We start from the raw sequence: 22,566 nt of genomic DNA on the forward strand, positions 1-22,566 counted from the left end.
TGCCGGTTCCGAGTTCCTGAGAAGGCAAACGACACATCCGTGGGCGAAGGTTACACAGGACCTTTCTCTACTATTTTTGCAACTTGCTTTGAGTGTATAATTATTTCAAAATAAAAGTTTAAAGGAGAAACAAGGACACGTGATCATGCCTGCCCCATGCCTCGCACTCACAGACTGGCCACCCTCGCTGAGTCCTGGGACTCACCCCGACTGGCCGCCTCGGGCTGCCACCTGCATCCGCTCTGGGCTGGCAGCTGTGGGCCGGGAGGGGCCCTTCCTCTCAGAGGGGATGGCTCGGGGCCTCGCAGACACCACAGAGATGCCAGGCTCCACCCAGGGCTGGGATTGGGCCCTCAGCTGAGACCACATAACCTCCTAAGTGCCCACGGCCTCTGGGCCGGGACTGGCTCGGACCTCCGGGTCTCTAAATCCCTGGATGGTGGACAGCCAGCAGGCTGGCCAGTCCCCAGGACAAGGAATTCCCATCAGCATTCTGTGGGCGGGAGCCCATTCAGTCAGGCCCCTGAGCTCCCAGAGGTTTGGGAGGTGTGGGTCGTCTTGGGACCCTAGGAGCGCACTGCATCCAGCCCACCCCCCCCCATGGGCCCCCCCCATGGCTGCACTTCCTGCTCTGAGACCAGGTGCTCCGCCCACCTTGCCCGTTGCCCAGGGCTGTGCCCGGGGTCCTAGGCTTATCTCTGTCTGGCTAGGCTGCCCAGCACCACCGGGGGCAGGACCAGGAACCAGACCAGCCTCCAGTTTCACTTTCATTTTCGCTTTCCCTGTAATGACAGAGGAGCGAGGAAAGCTGTGCCCAGCAGGTTCTGGCACTGCCTGAGCCTCAGCACCTGCTGCACAGGCCCCAGCCGGGCACCAGCCTCTCCTGGCACCTGTGGGCAGGGCGGCTGCCGTCGGGCCGGCCTCGGGATGGATGTCCCCGGCGCCTCCAAGCTGCTGGATGAGGAGCTGTACTCCCGGCAGCTGTGAGGCCCGAGGTGGGGAGGGAGGGGTGGCCTCTGACCTCTGAGCTCCAATTGACTGCCCCTTCCTTCCCGCCCGCAGGTATGTGCTGGGCCTGCCGGCCATGCAGAGGCTGCAGGAGGGTAAGGTCCTGCTGTCCGGCCTGCAGGGCCTGGGCGCCGAGGTGGCCAAGAACCTGGTCCTGATGGGCGTGGGCAGCCTCACTCTGCACGACCCGCAGCCCACCTGCTGGGCGGACCTGGCTGCCCAGGTGAGGTCCCGGGAAGCCTCCCAGACCGGGCAGGGGTCGGGCCGGTGCAGGGTCGGGCCAGAGCGGGTCTCCTGGCTCAGGCTGAACTGGGTTTCTCTCTAGTTCTTCCTCTCGGAGCGGGACTTGGCAAGGGGCAGGGCTGAGGCATCTCAAGAGCGAGTGGCCAAGCTCAATGGAGCCGTGCAGGTCTGCGTCCACACAGGCGACATCACCGAGGACCTGCTGCGGGACTTCCAGGTGCGTCCCACCCGCCCCCCCGGACAGCCAGGCCGAGCCCCAGCCCTCAGCCCCCACTGACCCCAAGGTCCGCCAGGTGGTGGTGCTGACGGCCTCTGACCTAGAGGAGCAGCTGGCGGTGGGCCGCTGGTGCCGCAAGCACGGAGTCTGCTTTCTGGTGGCCGACACCCGGGGCCTGGTGGGGTGAGTGAGGCTGCCCGCTTGGTTGTCTCCCGCCCCCTCTGATTCTGGTCTCCAGGCCCCTCTGTGTCCTCCACCCCAGCCTCCAGACCTGCTCCAGTGACGCCCTCAAACTCCCACCCAAGCTGCTCCCAGCATCCTTTCCTGATTCTGGCCCCTAGTGTCCCCGGCCTTTGCCACCATCGTGGTGGCTAACCATTGAGCCACCCCAGTGACCCCGTGACCTCTGCCACCCCCCACCCCAGGCAGTTGTTCTGTGACTTTGGGGAGGACTTCACGGTTCAGGACCAAACAGAGGAGGAGCCCCTGACAGCTGCCATCCAGCACATCTCCCAGGTGGGCGCTGGGTAGTGGGCGCTGGGTGGGCGGAGGGGTGCCAGGCCCGCGGAATGCAGGTCCAGGCACCTCTGAACTGTGCCCTCTCCCCAGGGCTCCCCGGGCGTTCTCACTCTGAGAAACGCGGCCGAGGCCCACTACTTCCGCCAGGCGGGCTCGGTGACTTTCTCGGGGGTTGAGGGCATGAGCGAGCTCAACGGCTGTGCGCCCCGGCCCATCCACGTGCGGGGTAAGCCGACCCGCTCCGGTCCAGGCTGAGCACCCCCGCGCCCCTTGGGGACGGACACAGCCTGGTCCTCGGGGATGGGTCCTCCCTCTGCCTTCCTCAGGCTGGGGCGAAGTCAAGGGCACGGATGCAAGATAGGATGGGGGTGTGGGGAGGGACTCGGGTTCAGGGGTCACACTCACCAGGCTGGATATCCATCCCCAGAGGACGGGACCTTGGCGATTGGGGACACAGCGACTTTCTCCCGTTACGTCCGTGGCGGAGCTGTCACTGAGGTCAAGAGACCCACGACCGTGAGCCATGTGAGTGCGGACATCTGAAGTGGGGGAGCTTGGGAGGCTCCAGGGGCCCCCAGGGTTCTGGGCCTGACCCCGAGCCTCATGCCCCTGCAGGCGCCCCTGGACGCAGCCCTGCTGCAGCCCCGCGTGGTGGCCCAGAGTCCCCAGGAAGCTCGCCGCGCCCGCTGCCTGCACCAGGCCTTCCATGCGCTGCACAGGTTCCGGCAGCTCAGAGCCCACCCGCCCCGGCCCTGGGATCCGGTCAGTGGCCCCGGTGCGCCTCCTCCAGCCTCCGTCTCATTGGAATCTGGTCTCCAGATCCAAGCTGGAATCCCAGAGGCAGTTTCCCACTCAGAGAAAGGAGAGCGTGGCTCAGTGGTTGGGCATCGACCCATGAACCAAGAGGTCACAGTTCGATTCCCCATCAGGGCACATGCCCAAATTGTGGGCTTGATTCCCAGTGTGGGGCGTAGGAGGCAGCCGATCAGTGATTCTCATCATTGATGTTTCTATCTCTCTCTTCCTCTCTGAAATCAATTAAAATATATATATATATATATATATATATATATATATATATATATTTCTAAATATATTTTTATTGATTTCAGAGGAGAAGGGAGAGGGGGGAAGAAAGAGAAACATCAGTGATGCTAGAGAATCATTGATTGGCTGCCTCCTGCACGCCCCCTACCAAGGATCGAGCCTGAAACCTGGGCATGTGCCCTTGACCAGAATTGAACCCAGGACCCTTCAGTCCACAGGCCGACATTCTAACCACCGAGCAAAACCAGCCGGGGCAAAATATAGAAAAATACATAAATAAATAAAGGCGAGCCTGGGTCCCGCTCCCTCTGATCGGCTGGGTGCCCCAGGGCCGTGGGTTGGCACCGGGCGTCCTCTCTTGAGGCTGCACAGCCTGGCACCGCACCCTGTCTGCCCTCCCACTCGGGCTCCGGCTTCCTTTTCTGGGGAACAGGGTGGTGGCTGCCTGAGGGTCTGAGTGGGGAGTGGGGCTCAGGCCACGGCTGCTGTGCCCACTGAGCGCTCCCCTCAGGCCGATGCAGAGGAGGTGGTACGCCTGGCCCAGGCCCTGGAACCCCTGAGGGGGGCAGAGGGAGAGCGAGAGGGAGAGCCGTGGGAGGAGCCGCTGGATGAAGCGCTGGTGCGGACCGTCGCCCTGAGCAGTGCCGGTGTCTTGAGCCCCATGGCAGCCATGCTGGGCGCAGTGGCCGCCCAAGAGGTGCTGAAGGTGGGTGCGGGCCCAGGCAGAGGGAGCTGGGAGGGACGCAGAGGTCGCTGTGAGTGCCAGCGGGTGCCCCACGCCAGACAGTGGCCCTGGAGGTTCACAGCCTGGTGTAGCCCCCGCCCGGATTCAAGGGCTTCGATGGTGGCAAGCATCCTGACATGCGGCCTCCAGGCTCTCTCCAGGAAGTTCCTGCCCCTGGACCAGTGGCTGTATTTTGATGCCCTTGACTGCCTCCCGGAAAATGGGGAGCTCCTTCCCAGCCCTGAGGCCTGCGCACCGGTGAGAGCCCCGTGGGGTCCACGCCCTATCAAACTCGGGCCCCGAGGTTCTGACCTGGGCAGCCCCGTGGGAAAGGGCCATGCACAGCGCCAGCAGCCAGCACTGACCTGGGCTGTGTCCCCTAGAGAGGCTGCCGTTACGACGGGCAGATCGCGGTGTTTGGGGCTGGTTTTCAGGAGCAGCTGAGCCACCAGCACTACCTCCTGGTGAGCTGGGTGAGGGGGGAGTCGGGGGTGGTGGGGCCCGCCCTCTGGCTAAGGCCCTTCCTGCCGGCAGGTGGGTGCTGGTGCTATTGGCTGCGAGCTGCTCAAAGGCTTCGCCCTCGTGGGCCTGGGGGCTGGGGCCGGCGGGGGCGTGACCGTGGCCGACATGGACCACGTGGAGCGCTCCAACCTCAGCCGGCAATTCCTCTTCAGGGCCCAGGACGTTGGGGTGAGTGCCTGCCCCTCCCAGCACCCCTTGTCTCCAACTGTCCTCCACGGTGTCCCCCCCTCCCCCCAGCGTCCTCTGCTTTCTTCTCAGAGGCCCAAGGCAGAGGCAGCTGCGGAGGCCGCTCGCCGCCTAAACCCAGACCTGCAGGTGACCCCGCTCACCCATGCTCTGGACCCCACGACAGAGCACCGCTACGGGGACAGCTTCTTCTCCCGCGTGGACGGTGTGGCGGCCGCCCTGGACAGTTTCCAGGCCCGTGAGTGCTTGACCTGGGAACTCAGCACCCGCCCCCACCCCCGGCCCCCTGCCAGGCCCTGCCAGCCCCGCCCCTGACCCTCTGCTCCCCCAGGGCGCTATGTGGCTGCTCGCTGCGCCCACTACCTGAAGCCGCTGCTGGAGGCGGGCATGCAGGGCACCCGGGGCAGTGCCTCCGTGTTTGTGCCCCACGTGACCGAGGGCTACAGGGCTCCGGCCTCCGCTGCTGCCCCCGGGGACGCCCCCTACCCTGTCTGCACCGTGAGGCACTTCCCCAGCACTGCGGAGCACACCTTGCAGGTGGGGAGCAACCCCCAGACCCTGTCCCGCGCTCCGTCCTGCAGGCTGCTCCCCGCCTGACCCTCCTGCTTCCGTCCCCCCCCCCCCCCCCCCGCAGTGGGCCCGGGAGGAGTTCGAGTGGCTCTTCTGCTTGTCTGCCGAGACCATCAACTGCCACCAGCGGTAAGGCCTCCGCCAGGGGAGGGGGGAGTCCAGGGGCCCCAGCTCCAGGGCTTCAGGCTTCGCCTCAGACGCCCTCCTCTCCGCAGGGCCCCGCTGCAGACGGTGGGTGTCCTGAGACACCGTCCACGGAGCTGGCAGGACTGCGTGGTGTGGGCCCTCGGCCACTGGCAGCTGTGCTTCGGCTATGGCATCGCACGGCTGCTCAGGCGCCACCCCCCTGACAAAGTGGGTACCGGGGGCCCGGAGGCTGCGGGCGCAGAGGGACCGCCTGAGCCCAGCAGCCTCCCTCTCCTCAGGTGCTTAAGGATGGAACGCGTTTCTGGTCGGGTCCCAGGCAGTGTCCTCAGCCCTTGGAGTTCGATGCCAGTCAAGTGAGTGGGCCCCTGAGGGCAAAGTGGCCCCTCTGCCTCCTGCACAGATGCTGGCAGGGCGTGTTGTGCACCCGTGGGTGCCCACGTGGCAGGCAGAGGCAGGCACTCAAACACCCACCAGTGGGCGGGACCGCACATGCACACCCACGCGTGCTTGCTCTTGCTCTGACTGCAGGACACGCACCTCCTCTACGTGCTGGCGGCGGCCAATCTGTACGCTCAGATGCACGGGCTGCTGGGCTCACGGGACCCGTCTGCGCTCAGGGAAATGCTGGAGCTGCTGCCGCGGCCTGACCCCCAGCACCTGGACCCCATCCTTTCCGGTGACCTGGCTTCCCCTGAGCTGGGTGAGCTCCCGGCCCTGCCCACCCCCAAGCTGCCGCCCAAAAGCTTGGTGCTGCCCTCAGTGTAGGGAAAGACGGGTCTGGGGCCCTGCAGCCAACCCACCGCCGCACAGCGCATCCTTGGGCCCCTCCGCAGGCCCCTCCCAGCCGCCTTCCCCACCCCCCACCCTGACCCCATTCCCTTGGCAGGTTTTGTTTTGTTTAGGAAGGGAGAGGGAGAGAGAGACAGAAACCTCACTGATGAGGAAGCGCTGATCGGCTGCCTCCTGCACGCCCCCTGCACGTGCCCTGATAGGGAATTGAACCGTGACTTCCTAGTTCACAGGTCGACCCTCAACCACTGAGCCACGTCAACCAGGCCACTTGGCAGGTTTTTAAGCAAAAAAAATCACAAACCATTGGGCTCTGAGGAGCATTTATCTATGGCCCTAGGTTAGGACAGGGTCATACAGCACACACATGCATGCAGACACACACATACATGCAGACACACACACATGCATGCAGGCACACACACATGCATACAGACATACACACACACACACGGACACACGGGGTGGAGAGGAGACGGCAGCGTCAATCAGAGGTCTTCCCGAAAGGGACCAAGAAGGGGCCCGGCCCCGGGCAGAGTCCAGGAGGCAGGAGACGGGCCAAGGACTGTCCCTCCTCCCTACAGACCCCCAGCAGGAGGCGCAGCTGCACGAAGCCCTGAAAGACTGGAGCGAGGGCTCCCCCCTGGAGCCGCTGAGGTTTGAGAAGGTGGGAGCCCGAGGCAGGAGAGGGTGAGGCTGGGAGGTGGCTGGGGAAGGTCAGGGGCTGAGAAGGCAGCGCTGGGGCCCCTTGGCCCAAGTCCTCTCAGCGGGACCAGGGACAGCTCCCCTTCCCTTCCCTGCTGAGGGGAGGGGTGAGCATCATGGACAGAACCGTGGGGGGATGGGCGCAGCCGCACACACAGTCGCCAAGGTGAGGGGCATGGCAGTGTTCATGCTTCTGTGGCCTGAACCTCACAGGACGATGACAGCAACTTCCACATGGACTTTGTGACGGCGGCAGCAAGCCTGCGGGCTCAGAACTATGGGATCCCGGCGGCCACCCGCGCCCAGGTAACCGTGCCTGCCGGCCCCAGCGTGGAGCAGAGGCCCAACCCCGGCCCGCACCGTCCCAAACCCAGTCTCCTGTTGTTGGCAGAGCAAGCGAATCGTGGGCCAGATCATCCCAGCCATCGCCACCACCACAGCGGCTGTGGCGGGCCTGCTGGGCCTGGAGCTCTTTAAGGTGGTGGGCGGCCCCCGGCCCCGCAGTGCCTTCCGCCACAGCTACCTGCGCCTGGCCGAGAACTACTACAGCCGCTACGTGCCCTGCGCCCCCGCCCTCCAGACGGTGAGCCCTGACACCCGCCCACTCCAAGCCTGGGCTTCCCCTGCGCCTACCCAAAGGCCCCCTCTGGCTTCTGGCCTGCACCAAGACCCGGGTTCTTAAGACGCCCTCAGCCCCCTTCCTGCTGCTGGGAAGCCAGACTGGGACCTGTCAGACACAGGAAGTAGCCATCAGCCACCCCCACCGCCCAGCACTCCGCTGCCCTGGGTCTGGGGGAGCTGCAGCTTTAACTCATTAGTGAGCCAGACAGGCCCCAGCTCCCTCCTTCCCAGGAGTGCCCCTGAGGGGGAGGGGCGGGGAGGGGGACTAGGGCCCTAGCCCCAAGCAGAGCCAATGTCAGCCTTCACTGCACGGCCTCCGCCTGCATGGCGTGGGGACCCTGCCCTGCCCCGTCCACACCGAGTTAAAGGGCACTGAGCTCCTGGCGTCACGGGGGTGGGGTCCACAGCCCTGGGATGTGTGTGTCCGTGGCACAGGCTGTGCCCGGGGTTGTGTGGGCATGGAGGGAGCGTGCTCGCACATCTGTGTGCCAGATGGGAGGGCAGGCTCTTCTTCGATGTGGGCTCTCACGGGGTGCGTGTGAGCACACGTGTGGGTGTCCCTGGCTGCTGTGCATATGTTCCTTCGAGAGCAGGGCTGCGAGGGGCCCTGGCTGTGTGCCCAGCTCTGCAGTTAGCTGTTCCTTGGGGCACAGAAGAGGGGGTGGAGAGAATGTCCTCACCAGGGGAGAAGGCAGAGGTCATGGGCCAGCACTGGGCTTTGCCTAAGTGTCCCCGGGTCCCTCAGGGCACAGCATACAGAGCGGCTTTGTGAGGGGCCCTGCCTCCGTTAGCACACAGGCTGCCTTTGTCCATGGTGGAGGGGGAGGGGGTAGGATCCCCCCATCTCACCTCTGGTCTTGTCTCTGCTTGACCCCACTATATTTCCTGGGGGGGTTGGCAGGATCTCATGCCCGGGTCCCTGGCTGCCTGCCACCCTCTGCCCTCAGCTCTGGGCACTAGACCCCCGAGACTCTTGAAACAGGAAAGCAGGGGCAGGAAGAGGAGGCCTCTGTGGACTGTCCCTGCAGGGTCTCCAGGCCAGTGGGGTCCCAGGAGACACTATGCCCCTTGTCCCTTTGTGCCCATGAGCAGCCCAAGGCCCTGGCAGTGCAGGATGAGGGGGGACAGGCTGTACACCCCCTTTCCCAGCTCCCAGGCTTGCATTTGAGGAATAAGCGGCTTCATTGGAGACTCCAGCCCAGGCCCGGCTCGCACTTCCTCAGGAAGCACCGCCCTCCCCCTCCCACACAGCCAGCCTGTGAGGGAGGCCGTTTCCCTGTGTGGGGGCCCCATGGCCTTTCCTGTGCAGCCGGCCGCATGGGCTGGGGTGGCGCTGAGCCTCTGGGCCCAGAGCCCACCGCCCACCCCCACCCCTGGCTGCTGCTTCCTTGCTTCCTGCTCCCGCCAGCGCTCCTCTAGGGAAGGCATGGGCTGCGGGAGCTGGGGCGGGAGAGGGCGTTTGTGGGAAGCACCTCACTCCCCCCCTGCCCACCCCCCCCCCCCGCCCCCGCAGTTCCACCACCTGACCTGGACCTGCTGGTACCGCCTGAAGGTGCCCGCTGGGCAGCCCGAGAGGACCCTCCAGTCACTCCTGGCCCATCTCCAGGTGTGCCTTCCCTTCCCTGCCCCCGCCCGGCCTGCCCGGCCCGCCCGGCCCAGCGGCACCTGACCCTTCTCTCTCTAGGAGCAACATGGGCTGCGGGTGAACATGCTGCTGCTGGGCAAGGCCCTGCTCTACTCGGCGGGATGGTCGCCTGAAAAGCAGGCCCAGCGCCTGGGCCTCAGGTGAGCCCACGCCTGGCTCCGCTCTGTCCCTGGAGGTTGGAGGTGGGGGACTCGAGGCCTCTCCTCCCGGCCCCATCTGGGCCCCTCACACCTACATGACGCTTTCTTTTGCCAAATGGAGTCAGCAAACGGGCTGGGGGAGGGGTGGGGGCAGAGCCGGCAGAGGGGCCTCCAGGAGCTGCCTGCTTGGTGGCCACACCGGCTCCTCGCCCTGCTCAGCGCCCCCTTCAGAGCCCACTCCCCAGGGACAGGCGTTTCCTGCCTCCCGCTGCCCCGCCAGCCGCTCCGAAAATAGTTGCAGATGTTTCCTGTCTTGAGTTGCTGCTGCTCCTGGCTGGGCTCCTTCTGGCCCTAGTCCACGGTCACTCTCTGCAGCCACTGCTCAACGACCCAATCTCCCCCCCCCCGCCCACCCCAGGGTGACAGAGCTGGCACAGCAGGTGACAGGCCGGCGGGTGCCCGAGCCTGGGCAGTGGGTGCTGGCCCTGGAGCTCGGCTGTGAGGGCGAGGAGGACGGAACCGCTTTCCCGCCCCTACACTACGAGCTGGGACCTGGCAGCGGCTGCTCCACCCCATCGGGCCCTGCGCGGGGCCCACAGTAGGTGCTCAATAAACGCTGCTGAAGGAAGTCGCAAACGCAGAGGCTGGGTGACGGAGCCTGGGCATGGGTGTGTTGAGGGCGCACAGGGACCCCTGGAGGGGGAGGCTCTTTAGACTTGCCTGCCCGAGCTGTGCCTGGAGGGCTGGGGCCGCCTCCCAGAGACTCGCTGTGGAATCAAGAACAGTCCAGAGCAGCTGTGGGCAAACTACGGCCCGCAGGCCATAAAACTAAAAAAAAAAAGACCCGTACCCTTTTATGTAATGATGTTTACTTTGAATTTATATTAGTTCACACAAACACTCCATCCATGCTTTTGTTCCGGCCCTCCGGTCCAGTTTAAGAACCCATTGTGGCCCTCGAGTCAAAAAGTTTGCCCACCCCTGGTCCAGAGCAAGGTCTTTATTGTCCGGGGCTGGGGGCGGGGTCAGAGGTAGCTGATGACGTCGGTACAGATGATGGGCTGGCGGCTGCGGCAGCTCATGAGGGCGGCGAAGCGGGAGGTGTCCGTGGGCAGCTCGGGCTCGGCTCGAGGGGGGCACGACAGGCGCTTTCCCGCCACGGCTGCCCGGCGGGCCCTGGCCAGCTGGCGCCGCAGCTGCTCTGAGAGGCCCAGCAAGAACTGGGGGGGCCGAGCGCGGGCACGGGGTGCCCCCGCACGGTCCCCCTCGCCTGCCGCCTCGGGCAGCTCCATCCAGTTGTGCACGAGGTCAGCGAAGCAGTTGTCCCCCAGCACCAGGGGCTGGCGGCTCCGGCCTCTGCTCAGCAGGGCCGCTGTCCAGTCCTCAGCCTCCAGGCCCCGCCAGTGCTCCAGGCAGGCATCCGGGGTGGACTTGGGCCGTGGCCGGTGGGCAGGTGGCACCCTGGCCACGGGGGCCCCGCTGGGCAGGGGGAGGCCGCTGGCGGAGAGGCGCTGCCTGTGGGGGCGCCACGCTGGGGGTGCAGGGTGCCGGAGGGCAGGCGGCTCTTCCTCTCGCCAGGTGCTGCCTGACACCTCGGAGAAGCCTGAGTCCCAGTCCAAGGTGGGCTCCCGAGGGCCCTCCCAGGCCACACGGCTGTCCCCTGCCACCACACCTTCCTCCTCTTCCTCCTCCACACAGCAGACCGAGTCCTCTTCCACAGCGTCAGAGGCCCTGAGCCGGTGGTGGGCCCCGGGGCCGGGTTTGGGGGGCAGCGGGAGGGGGCCAGGCATTGGGGGTGAGCCCGTGTCCCGGCCACACGGCTGAGGAGAAAGAGGGCAGAAGTCGGAAGGGCAGTGCTTGCCACCCCTCCCCGTCTGGCCAGGCCAATCCCAGAAAGGAGGGCCCGGGAGGGCTGGACAGGCCCGGGGCGGGCAGCAAGGCCTCCGGGGAGCACAGGGCACCGGGCGCTGGCACACGAAGCTCCCGGCTCCCAGGAGCGGCCTGGTGGCAGTCTGCAGGCTGCGGCACGCAGAGCTGGGCAAGTCAGCACCCGCCACCCACCGGGCGGGAGGCAGGGTTGCGGGGCAGGAATCGGGAAGTAGGTCCTGCTCAGGGCTGGGGGTTGGGGTGGAGCATCCCGGGCATTTGAGGGATCAGCCCCCCAAAGCCCACAGAGCACTCCCAGGTGGGGGTAGAGGGAGGAGGTGCAGGCAAACCTGGGAAGGGGCGTCCACAGCACCCCCAGCGCCTCTTGGTCCCTCGAGCCCCAGTTCCACCCCAAAGGAAGCGTCTGTCCCCACCTCCCCAGCCCCCTCCGCGGCCCGCAGCACGGCCAGCTGGGCGGCTGTTACTTGATGCCCAGCGCAGCTCCCAACCGTCCGAAACCCGACGCGGGCCATCTGGGCCCCCCGGGCCGCTCCGCCCCCATCCCGCTTGGGACCGGCACTCGGAGCAGCCCCCCACCCGACTGTCGTTCGGGCCGACGAGCCGCGCACCCCGCACGCGTCCCCAAGAGTCACACCGCATCCGAGCCTCACCAGTTCCCCGCGGAGCTGGCCCAGGAAGCTGTCAAGCCGAGCGCTGTGCATCCCGCGCCGGAGCCTCCGCCAGGCGCGCCGGGTCCCCTGCGAACTCCAGCGGGAGCGGCCGTGGGGGGCGCGGGCCAGCGGCGCCCTCGCCTCTGCCCAGCGCCGCTGCTCCTCGCTCCCGCCGCCGCCGCCGGCGCAGCCCCAACATCTGGCGGCCTCGCCCCACCCCTGGCGCCGCAGCCAATGGGCCGGGCGGGGCTGGAGTGGCCCCGCCCCCAGGGCCGGCCGGGCGGGTGAGCGCCACGCCCCCTGCCCGCTCGGCTCGAGCTCAGTGGAGGGCGGGCCCGCTAGCAGCCGGGCGGGGTCGGGCCGGGACTCCCCGACGCCCCGGGCGGTTGAGCTCACTCTGACTCGCTGCGTGACCCAGAACGAGTGGCTCCCCCACGTAGCCTCAGTTTCCCCATTTGTACCGGACGGTCCCCCGGCTGCGCCCTCGTGCGGGCAGAGTGAGCCCGACCCCTGAACCCGCTCCCGGGGCGCCTGGACAATCCCTGGAAGTGATGGTTGGGCCCGGTCCCTCGGAGGGCTCAGTAGCCAGCGAGGGCCGTGGCGGCGGCACCGGGAGGAGCCTCACTCACCCAGGGCCGCCCCGCCCTCTCCTGCCGGGTCCGGGCCAAGCTGGGCCGGGCCGCCCTCTAGTGGGGAGCGCGCGGTGAACGGCGATTCCTGCGGCGATGTCTGCATCCCCTGCAGACCGAGGGGCGCAGGGGGTTAGGGGGGCGCCCTCCGGTGGGAACGGCGGAGCCTGCTCCCGGTTGCGCCAGGATTGCAGACTGGGGTCAAGGATACTGTCCAACTGGAGACAGACCACCAGTCAGCAGCCAGAAAAATGCCAGCCTGAGGGCAACGGGCTGACGGGAGAGGGGACGCAGAGGAAGCGGTACCCTGCCCGGGGTCTGCATGAGCCGTGCTGGGAAGTTAAGAAGAGGGGCCTTCCAGGCAGAGGGGCCAGCCAGGCAAAGGCCCCGGAGGACAGGAGTGGACAGGCCTTCACACAAAGGAGGCCCACGATGTCTGTGATGGCGGTGGCTGGGAGGGCGCAGAGGTCGGCAACACCAGCCCCCAGCAGCCTTGGGAATCGGAGGCTTTGCTCTTGGTGTGATGGGGGCACTGAGGGCGTTTGAGCAGGGAATGCCCTGGGCTGGGTCCTGTTTAGGGGGTCCCCGCTGTTTGGGGAGAACCACTCTGTAATCAGAGTGGAGGCTCCTGCCCTCATCCAGCATGAGGGCCTCAGGGGGGCTGATGAAAAAAGGGGGTCACTTTGGGGTATGTTTTGAAGCTAAGATCTTGGTGATGTGTGAATATGGGCAGGGAGAGGGAGCATCAAGCATGACTCCTGGGCTTCTGACCTGAACATCTGGTTGGATGGGATGGTCGTGAATTGATCCAGGAAAGACTGGAGAAGAGTGGGTTTGCGAGGAAAATCACAGGATGGTTGGTGGACACGTCACTCTGGAAATGCCTGTTAGACATCCATCCATCGAAGGGGCGGTGGGGTGTGACGCGGAGTCTGGGAGAGAGAGCAGCCCTGAAGCCTTGGCTGGAGGCAGGGCGAGAGGATGGTACTTAAGGCCACGTGCCCGTGCCCGGATGTGATAGCAAAGGGGAGCTGGGAAGTCAGGACTGCGCCCTGGAGCACCTCCCCGCGTGGAGGTAGGAAGATGAAACAGAACCTGTAACAATAAATGGACAATTCTTTTTTTCAAAAATATATCTTATTGATTTTTTATAGAGAGGAAGGGAGAAGGAGAGGGATAGAGAGTTAGAAACATCGATGAGAGAGAAACATTGATCAGCTGCCTCCTGCACACCTCCTACTGGGGATGTGCCCGCAACCAAGGTACATGCCCTTGACCGGAATCGAACCTGGGACCCTTCAGTCCGCAGGCTGACGCTCTATCCACTGAGCCAAACCGGTCAGGGCGGAAAATTCTTTTTTTTTTTTTTTTTAATTTACTGATTTCAGAGAGGAAGAGAGAGAGAAAAACATCAATGATGAGAGAGAATCATGGATCGGCTGCCTCCTGCACACCCCACACTGGGGATGGAGCCCACAACCCGGGCCTGTGCCCTTAACGGGAATCGAACCGTGACCTCCTGGTTCATAGGTTGATGCTCAACCACTGAGCGACACAGGCCGGGCCAAATGGACAATTCTTAAAGGTACAGCTCAATAAATATTAAAACCTGTAGACACTTGTGCATCTGTCACCCAGATCAAGATGTGTAGGACACCTCCCGGATATCCCCAAGATAACTGCGACTTGATTTCTGTCACCAGGGATTCCTTTTGCCTGACAGAGGTAAACAACTTCTGAGACATTTTGTTGGTCAGACTTTGGGGTCAGACTTTGTGGGCAGATAACGTTCTGACGGGGGTGGCAGCTGGAGTTCAGACGCAATGGGTAGCCCACCGTGGGCCCAGTGTTCCTGGGTACCCACGGATTGTATGACCAAGACTTTCCTGAGCTGCTTCCGCATCTGAAGCTTCTCCCCCTCACACCGCCTTCGGGCAGTAATGAACAGAGGAAATCCTTGGTAGCAATGAAAAAGCGGGGTTTCACAGGCCTCTGGATGCCTGTCTGGAGTCTAGAGCTCAGCCCCGGGGAGTGAGGGGTGGGGGGGGGAGGTGGGGGAGTGGGTGATGGGTGGGGCTACAGCCTGGGAGGCCCAGGAGTCCCGCCTACCCAGTGTGTGTGAGCGTCACCTGGCAACAGGTGGGCCTGGCAGAGGCGGCTCCGCTGTCCTGTCGGTGTCTGTGGGCGCGATGGTGCTGCTCAGGCCCCTGGCAGTTCTTCTTGCTCTGGTTGCCTCTGGTGAGGAGCTGGTGGGTGGGGAACCCCCTTCTCCCCCTTCCACACACTCCACAGGGGAGTCCTGAGCCTTCACAGATAAGCTGCCGTGGAGGGGGGGCTGGGGGAAAGCCAGGAGAGGGCAAAGGTCTGAACCCTGACTCTCTCTCCTATCTTGGCTTCTTCCTCAACCAAGTCCTCACTCCCAACCTGTGACATGAGCTGACCTAGAGCTGGGTGTGGGGGGACGTGCCAGACCCCGTGGCAGAAGGCAGAGCTGTGCTCCTGGCGGGGTTCCGTGTGCGAGGGGCCCTCGGCCTGACGGACTCTCCCTCCCAGACCTCCACTGCCTGCCCTCGTTCGTCAATGTCTCCGAGAGCCAGGGGCCCGGCACCGTCCTTTGGTCCTTCTCCTTCAACTGCTCTTCTCACACACCCACCCTGAAGCTGCTCCAGGTGCAGCCGCCCAGCACCTTCTTCAACCCCCCCAGCCTGGCCAGGTGGCAGGGGCTCTATGTGGGACAGGTAGGGTCCTGGGACCAGCTGGAACCAGGGGGAAGGCAGGGCAGACCTACACCCACAGAGCCAGAGGTGGGGCAGGGGGAGGAAGCCCAGCCCCCACCGGCCCCACTCACCTGCCACAGCTGACCTTGAGCAGCTCCGCCCAGCTGGACGCCCTGGCCGTGAACCACTATGAGCTGCAGCTGCAGGTGACATGCGGCAGCGACGTGACCCAGGGACCGCTCTCCGTGGATGTGCGGCGGGACCCTGGCCATGTCCAATGTACTGGCCGGTTTGTCAGCCCCGGTGAGACCAGGGCGGCAGGCGGGGGTGGGGTGGGGGGCGGAGGGGGCAGGCACGGCCTCAGCACAGCCTCCCTGATCTCCCCTTGGCAGCTGGGGAAGTCATCCAGGTGCCGGAAACAGTCACACCTGGGGCTCGGCTCTACACTTTGCTCCCAGGCCTGGAACTCCAGGGAGCCCAGGTGAGCCCCGCACGTGGGCAGTGTGTGTGTGTGTGTGTGTGTGTGTGTGTGTATGGGGGGGGGGGGACAGAATGGAGGCAGCACAGGCTCAGCCCCTGCCTGGCCAGGCGTGGCCTGCAGAGGGAGCCTTTTGCGCGCAGCTGAGTCTGCAGGGTACACGTCAGGGAGAGGGCCGCTCAGGCCGCCCCTTGGTGACCATGGCTGTTCCCACAGGAACCTCTCAGGGCCGAGTTCCTTCAAGCTCTGTGTTCTGAATTCTCCATGAAAATTCTGTACCACTTTTGTAATGAAAAGAAAAAAATGTAGTTAACACACACACACACACACACACACAGTAAGTGGCTTAAGAACAGAAAGGATTAAGGGTCAGGGCCAAGGGGGCCAAGCTAGGGTAAACGTCGGTGTCAGGGGTCTGGGAGGGTGGTGTGCAGGCAGGTACCTGCTGGGCTGTTGGGGATTTGACGGGGATGCCTGGGGCACTGGGCTGGGGACCCCAACATCTCTGCCCTGTTAGGTGAGCATCACCAGTGCCCAGGACCCTCCACACTTCCCTGGACCCTTCTCCATCAATGGGCAGGGCTGGCTGCAGGCACCCCCTCAGGGCCTCAGAGGCCAGGCTCCAAAGGTGAGCATGACCGGGACCTGGGGGTGCCCATGGCCTGGGCATACAATTGGCAGAGCTACCACCTCCTGGAGGCTTGCTTGCTCTTGGCCTTCTGGGCCTCCTATGTGATGCGGCCTCTCCCAGGCACAGCCTGGCCTGTGCCCGCACCCGCACCCACACCCGCAGTCCCAGGCGGCCTGGGTCGGCGCTGAGCTCTGCTTCCAGAAGGAAGAGGGTCCCTGGCTCTGGGAGCCATGGCGTCTCGGGGAGAAAGGAGTGTTCGGAGCCGTCCCACAGGGAGGGCGAGTCCGGGTACAGTGGCCGGTGCCCTGGAGCAGGTTGGGGACGTTCCTTCTTTAAAACTTCCGAGTCACAGTGACGGGCTCTTAGCAGCTCCCAGATGGCACGTCACATCGTGAAGGACTCAAACAGGACGCTTTCGGGGGCTGCTGGACCCTATTGGAAGGGCTCATGGCCCAAGATGGGGCCAAAGGGAAATGTTAGCAGTGGCGGGTGCTGGGAGGAGGGGATGTTGGGGCTCCTTGTGGAGGTCGCTGGGGGAGAGGCACCGTGGGCCCCTCCTGTGCCGTGTCCTGCAGCTCTTCCAGCTCCAGGTGCTGGTGACCGTCGGGCGAGGCCGCAGCTGCCGGGGGCTGCTGACCGTGCGCGTCCTGCCGGCCCCCTCCCCCCAGGTCGCCTTCCCGTAAGGCTCCCCACCGGGGGCGCAGCGGGGAGGCGGGCCGCCCGGAAAGCGGTTCGGTGGCTGGTGAGGGACGGCCGGGAGGAGGGCGGGGGACTGCGCTGGGGGTGGGGGTGGGGGTGGGGGTGGGGCGGGCAGGGTCGGCAGGAGCCGCGCCCTGTGGTTTAGGGAGCGGAACCTGAGCGTCACGGTGCCCGAGGACCTGGCCCCTGGGAGCTCGGTGGCGCGGGCGCAGGCCCGGGGCTCGGACGTGCGCTACGAGCTCCTCTCGCCGGCGCGCGGCCCGCTCTTCTCCATCGGACGCGGTGAGGCGCGCGGAGGGGCGGGGGGACGGGTGGCCTCCGCGGGGGGTTCAGGGGTGTCCGCACGGCCTCCGCCTTCCGGAGGAAGAGGCTGGAGCCGCGGCGGGAACCGGCCCGGGCCGCTTAGAGGCGAGCCTTGGAGCGGGCGACCCGGGTGCCAGGCTCGGCGCCCTCGGGGACGGGCGGGGGACCTCCGAGTTGGGGCGGCGCCCAGCACTGCGCCCCCACCTCCCTCCGGCCCAGCGGACGGCGTGGTCCGGACCTCCGGGCCCCTGGACCTGGCGCGGGCCGGCGCGGCGCTCACCACGCTGCAGGTGCGGGCCTTCGAGCGGCTGCGGCCGGGGGCCAGCGTCCAGCTCGATCTCACCGTGAACGTGACCCCGGTCAACCGCTGGCCCCCGCGCTGCCTCCCGGCGCTGCTGCTGTGAGTTCGCCCAGCCTGGCCTCGGCCTTTGGGGCGCCGGCCACAGCCCACGCCCGGCCGGACCGAGCCCTCTGCTCCCAGGACTCAGATCCCCGAGACCAGACCTGTGGGCACCGTGCTGAGCACCTTCACCTGCGAGGACCCGGACTCTCCTGGCTCCCCGCTCACCTACCAGCTGCGGGCCCACAGCCCCCACGGCCAGGCCAGCCTCCGCCTTAGCGGCCGGGTCCTGGAGGTGCCTGCCCGGCTCCCAGGCCCACGCGCTTGGGAAGGGGGGGGACGGGGTGGGGGGGTGGGAGTCTGGGAGAGCCAGGCCGCAGGGGTGAAGGACATGGGGGGAGCCTACCCGCCTGGCAGCCTGGAAAACAGGGCATGTGGGTGCCTGGCGAGGCAGCCCAGCGTGGCGCTAGCTCTCACAGCCGGCGGCCTCTCGCCCCTCCGGGCAGGTGAATGCCTCCCTCGACTGCGACTCGCCTGGGGCCTGCCCTCAGCTCACGGCCTCCCTCCTGGTGCTGGATGGTGGTCAGCCCCCCATGAGCAGTGAGTGGCCACTAGGCTGGGCGGTCGGGACAGGCGTGTTCTGCTCCCTGGTCCTGTTCTCAGGATGGGGTCATCTCTCCTCCCTCAAAACTGTAGGGCTGTTTGTCTCCATTTTGTCCGGGGCGGGGGGGGGGGGGCATATCTCTCCTCTCTTAGACGCTCCCTCCCACCAGACGCCTCTCTCTCCTTAGAGGCCCCCCCACCCCCCCACCCCGGGGACAGGGACAGGTCCCCCCCAGCCCTTCCCAGGCCAGCGCCCTAACTGCTTAATGGCCTCCAGCTGAGGTGCCAGTACTGGTGATGGTGACGCCCGTCAACGAGTTCTCCCCGACCTGTGTCCCCCGAACATTCCGGGTCCGCGAGGATGCAGAGCCCCGCACGCTGCTGGGCTCCGTGGTGGGCACGGACTCGGACTACCCACAGGGCAGCATTGAGTACCACACCCCTGGCGGGCCTGCCAGCTTTGCTGTGGACCGGCTCAGCGGTACCTCCTCGCGGGCTGGGGTGCAGGGCGGAGGCAGAGTGGGCTGCAGGCTGAGCGCAGTCACTCCTTCCAGGCGAGGTTCGCCTCCTGGGGCCGCTGGACTATGAGCAGCAGAGGCTGCACAGGCTCACCGTCCTGGTGACCGACCACAGCCAAGGCCGGGGCCCGGCTCAGCCCCGCTCCGGCTCCTGCACCATGGCCGTTGAGGTGGAGGTGAGCGAGCCCCGAGGCCTTGGGGAAAATGAGAGGGTTTGGGTCTCCCTCTGGCACCCTGAGTTTTCACTCTGTGCCTCAGTTTCTCCCACTGGTTGGCTGGGGAAGGGGTGGGGTGGGGGGCTCGTGGGGAAAGCTTTGTAGCCTGTTGCCTGATACCCAGGCTCTAGCTGTGGCGGGAGGAGGCTGAGGGCGGGCCGGGGGCTCTGGGGAGAGGTGACCTGGCTACCTGCCTGCAGGACGTGAATGACCACGCCCCCGAGTGTGAGCCCCCGTTCCAGGAACTCACCATCCACACTTCCCCGGGCAGCGGCACGGAGGTGACCAAGCTGTCATGTCGGGTCCCACAGGAGCCACAGCGCCAGGCCTTCTCCTACAGCCTCGTGGGAGGTGAGGCCCGGGGGCGCCAGGATGTGGGAGAGGAGCAGGCCAGGCCAGCAATGGTCCCCTCCTCCTGCCACTGCTTTCAGGGAATAGTCAGGGCCGATTCCGCCTGCAAGGAGCCGCCCTGCTGCATGACGACCTCCTGCTGGGGGCCTCCCTGCCAGAGCAGCCCCAGACCTATGAGCTCTTGATCCGCGTGGCCGATGCAGGTCCCTCCACCCCCCACCTCAGCACCACAGCGACGGTCATTGTGCATCTGGTTCCCCGGAGGGCCAGCACCGTGGCCACCAGCACCAGCAGAGCCACAGTGAGGGGGCCCTGGGCCCGTGCGGGTGGGAGAGGCTCTTGGTGGGTGAGGAGACCCAGTCTTCCGGGCGGAGCCTGGGGGAAGGCATTCCAGAGGGAATTGCTGGTGCACAGAGCAGGACCAGAGAGCAAACCTGGGGTGGGGGTGGGGGGGCCAAGCCTTGAGGGGCTCAAAGGCAGGTGACCAGGGGTTTGGGCAGGACAGGGTGCGGCTGTGCCCCCATTTCAGGTGCCTTCGGCGATGACGCCCCTGCTTGTGACTCACACGGAGCCTTTCTGGCAGCCGGAGCCCTGGTTTGTGGCGTTGCTGACGGTGACCGGTGCCCTGCTCCTGGCCCTGGGCTGGCTCCTCAGCAGGCATCTCCGGGGGTAGGGTGCTCCCTGCCCCCCGCCCGTGAATGGACCCCACCTGCGAGAGGCGGCTGCAGCCGAGATGTGATAGCAAAGCCCACGGGGATGAGCAGACAGACTGCTAGTCAGGGAGCTGCCCTCCCTCCAGAGGTGGCAGTTAGAGGCACAGAGGCCAGGGAAGGAAGCTGTCGCCATCGCTGGCGGAGCCCAGGCTTGGCACGGGATGGGCGTGGCGGCCCAGGCCTGGCCTCCCGGTGTGTGCGCCTGGGCACTGGCCCTATTCCTTACCCGGCCTCCACCGGAAACCTCGGAGTTTCTTGTGGGCACAGAGCTGAACCCAGGAGGTGGCGGGGCAGCAATGTGGGCACCGTACACAGGCACAGGCTCTCCCCAGCACGAAGGGGACATGAATGGCGCTGGCGCCTGGAGCCAGCAGGTCTGCCGCCTGCACGCTCGGCCCTTCCTCCTGGCCTTTTCGATGGGCCCAGGGGCTGCGGGCACCGAGCAAACCAGCCCAGGCTCTGCTGCTCAACAGGCCAGCCTGCTCCGCACACCGCGGTGCCTGCCAGGCCGTCACCTGACCTCGGGCTGAGGCCCAGAGCCTCACCCTGTGGCCCTGCTCTAACTCTGCTCCAGGATCCAGGGAACTGTGGGGTCCTCTGAGGGGTTCATGGAGGCGCCAAGGATGGAGACACCCGAGGCACCCGGCAGCATCATGAGCCTGGTTTGTCGCCCCCCATCCTGTGCAGGGGGGCGCGAGGCTGCTGGGAGCTCCTCCTGCCAACCCTGCCCCTCCCGATGGAGGGCCACCCTGAGGCAGGATGCAGGCGGGCTCAGGTCCCACTCATGCGCCCTTGTTTTTCCCACAGCAACATTTTGATGGCAGAGCCCAGGACTCCCGTGAGCCCCCCTCTTCCCAACCCATTCCCCACCCGGACCCAATTCCTCTCCTTTCCCCATCTCAGCATCTCCTCCTACCGCAGGCACCCACCATCTACTCTTTCCCCGAACGGGGTCTGTTCTCATCCCACTCACCTTTCAGCCAACGTTTGTCTAACACCCGTGGGCCCGGGAAATAGTGGACTCAGAGCTGCTCTGGTTCCTGCCCGTGGGGGCGGGGCGGGGAGGTGGGGAGGCTCCACGGTCGCCCATGAATTGTGGCGGAGTGATCCGGCCCTGGATCAGGGACCTAGGGTCCAGTTTTGGGGACTCAAGGGTGCTTCCTGCGCATTTGAGCTTGACCTCAAAGAATTTTCTGAGAAAGGGGGCGGGGGTGGGGGGCCAGGTTGGATCCAGCAGAAGGGGGCTTCCCGCCCAGGGACCTGGGGGAGGGACAGTGCTGCTGGGCCAGCAGTGTCTCCTCTCTGACCCCCCCTTCCCCCCCGCCCCCCCAGGGACAGGCCGAGAGTTCCTGTTCAACTCGCGCTCGGGAGCCTGGCGCTGGCTCTGAGGCCACGAAGCTGCCTCACTGCGTGGGAATTTCTTCACTGACCCTGGGCTGTGTTTTCAAGTTGATTCAATAATAAACAAAGTTACAAACAGCGAAGGCCCAGCCTTGTCACCCACCCGTGGGAGGAGCTCTGGGATCTGTGCTTCCTTGTTCTGCCCTGGAGACCGCCCCGCCTCGTGGGAACACAGGGCGTAGGAAGGTGCGTTTGGGGAAGGCGATGTCCAGTGCGCTCATGGCCTCGATTAAGGCTCTGCCGAGCCAGAGTCCGGTCCTGTCGGCGGGGCTGTTTCCTCCAGGCGAGGAGGACCCGCTTGGCTGGCAGCTCGCCTGCTGTGGGGGGCCTTCCCGGGAGGGAGCGCAGCTTCCGCACTGAGGTGGGATGGTGCGGACTAGAGACGGTGCCACGGATGGCCGTGCAGGGTCCCTCTTCTGAGCGGTGGTTCCCATTTCTTCCTGATGTTTCGCCCGGTTCCTTGGCCCTCAGCCCTCCCTGTGCTGAGCTGAGCTGCTGCACATGGCCAGGCGGCCTCGCTCCCTGCAGGCGGCAGGCCCGCGGGCAGGGTAGCCCACCGCACGCCCAGCCGGGCCTAGGTCCCAGGACACTGCCAGCTCTCCGCAGGCGCTGCTGCCCCGGGAGGCTCCGGGCTGGGTATCCCCACGCTCTCAGCCTCCCCTCTGCCGAGTCTGTGGATGGCGTCCGCTCCGGGGCTGGAAGGCATCCCTTCCTGAGCCAGCCCGGTGCCCCCCGTGGGGAAGCAGCCAGGGCGCCCCGTGGGGAACACAGGTCGAGGAGCTCCCGTTAAAGCGAGGGAGTTGGAGCTTGAGCGCCTGGGGGCAGACACGCGAGTCAGGCTGCTGTGGGCAGTGGTGGCAGGCGGGCTTCCCCGAGGGCTCATTAAATCTTCATCTCTAGAGCCAGACGGGCATCCTGGGCCGCAGATGGTGCTGGCTGGGCCGGGCACTTGCTGTGGGCCCCGAAGCCGAGCCCAGGGGTCGGTGCTCCGTACGGGAGCCCAGGACTGCAGTCGGCCTCCGAGGCCTATCATGACCGTCACAGGATCTCAGGACGAGATACCCCAGGGCAGGAGGAGAGCGCCCGCGGGGTGCCAGGGGCTGTGCGGGGAACTGGACTCCAGACTGAGGGGCAATGTGGGCGCGGGGCAGGCGCTGCTCGGGGTGCACTGCCGGCTGCACCCCGGGTCTCGGGGCCAAAGCGGGGAACGCCGCTGGGAATGGGCGTTAAACCCGGCGCCTCCACGGGCAGAGGTGGCGTGACCTTGACCCCGCTTCCCCCTCCGCGCCTCAGTTTCCTCGCCGGTGCACGGGGGACAGCAACGCCTCCCTTCCCGGGGGCGTGGCCA

The 22,566-nt window shown here is 65.9% G+C and overlaps 3 protein-coding genes across 4 annotated transcripts; 2 read left to right on the forward strand and 1 right to left on the reverse strand.

Moving 5' to 3' along the window:
- Nucleotides 1-927: 927 nt before the first annotated feature.
- Nucleotides 928-9,978, forward strand: UBA7 (ubiquitin like modifier activating enzyme 7; the record flags this gene model as incomplete). The annotated part of the gene is made up of 24 exons (XM_081105894.1): nt 928-983; nt 1,063-1,231; nt 1,334-1,468; nt 1,536-1,651; nt 1,894-1,984; nt 2,078-2,213; nt 2,415-2,512; nt 2,603-2,749; nt 3,546-3,740; nt 3,909-4,016; nt 4,142-4,222; nt 4,293-4,448; nt 4,539-4,704; nt 4,798-5,003; nt 5,101-5,165; nt 5,252-5,390; nt 5,462-5,536; nt 5,712-5,883; nt 6,557-6,639; nt 6,891-6,983; nt 7,069-7,260; nt 8,812-8,904; nt 8,983-9,083; nt 9,502-9,978. The coding sequence occupies 24 exons, from the start codon at nt 928-930 to the stop codon at nt 9,683-9,685; spliced, it is 3,057 nt and encodes a 1,018-aa protein (XP_080962020.1). The 3' UTR covers nt 9,686-9,978.
- On the reverse strand, nt 9,945-11,816 carry INKA1 (inka box actin regulator 1). Of its 2 annotated transcripts, none has more exons than XM_081106244.1 (2): nt 11,621-11,816; nt 9,945-10,903 (listed from the first exon to the last, which is right to left on the reverse strand). In XM_081106244.1, the coding sequence occupies exons 1-2, from the start codon at nt 11,669-11,671 to the stop codon at nt 10,109-10,111; spliced, it is 846 nt and encodes a 281-aa protein (XP_080962370.1). In that variant the 5' UTR covers nt 11,672-11,816; the 3' UTR covers nt 9,945-10,108. The 2 variants fall into 2 exon arrangements, with proteins under 2 accessions (XP_080962370.1, XP_080962371.1); XM_081106245.1 differs by having other exon boundaries at nt 11,605-11,636.
- A 2,622-nt stretch (nt 11,817-14,438) lies between these two features.
- CDHR4 (cadherin related family member 4) lies at nt 14,439-21,299 on the forward strand (the record flags this gene model as incomplete). Its single annotated transcript, XM_081105866.1, has 18 exons — nt 14,439-14,487; nt 14,803-14,987; nt 15,107-15,269; nt 15,359-15,447; nt 15,962-16,072; nt 16,651-16,754; nt 16,920-17,056; nt 17,297-17,477; nt 17,559-17,712; nt 17,924-18,017; nt 18,298-18,501; nt 18,575-18,714; nt 18,954-19,104; nt 19,185-19,405; nt 19,634-19,773; nt 20,392-20,479; nt 20,625-20,655; nt 21,150-21,299. 18 exons carry the CDS (start codon nt 14,439-14,441, stop codon nt 21,203-21,205), a joined length of 2,298 nt encoding a protein of 765 aa, XP_080961992.1. The 3' UTR covers nt 21,206-21,299.
- Between the last annotated feature and the right edge of the window lie 1,267 nt (nt 21,300-22,566).

Source organism: Myotis nattereri (genome assembly GCF_964212035.1).
Source record: "Myotis nattereri genome assembly, chromosome: 14".
Taxonomy (NCBI): Eukaryota; Metazoa; Chordata; class Mammalia; order Chiroptera; family Vespertilionidae; genus Myotis; species Myotis nattereri.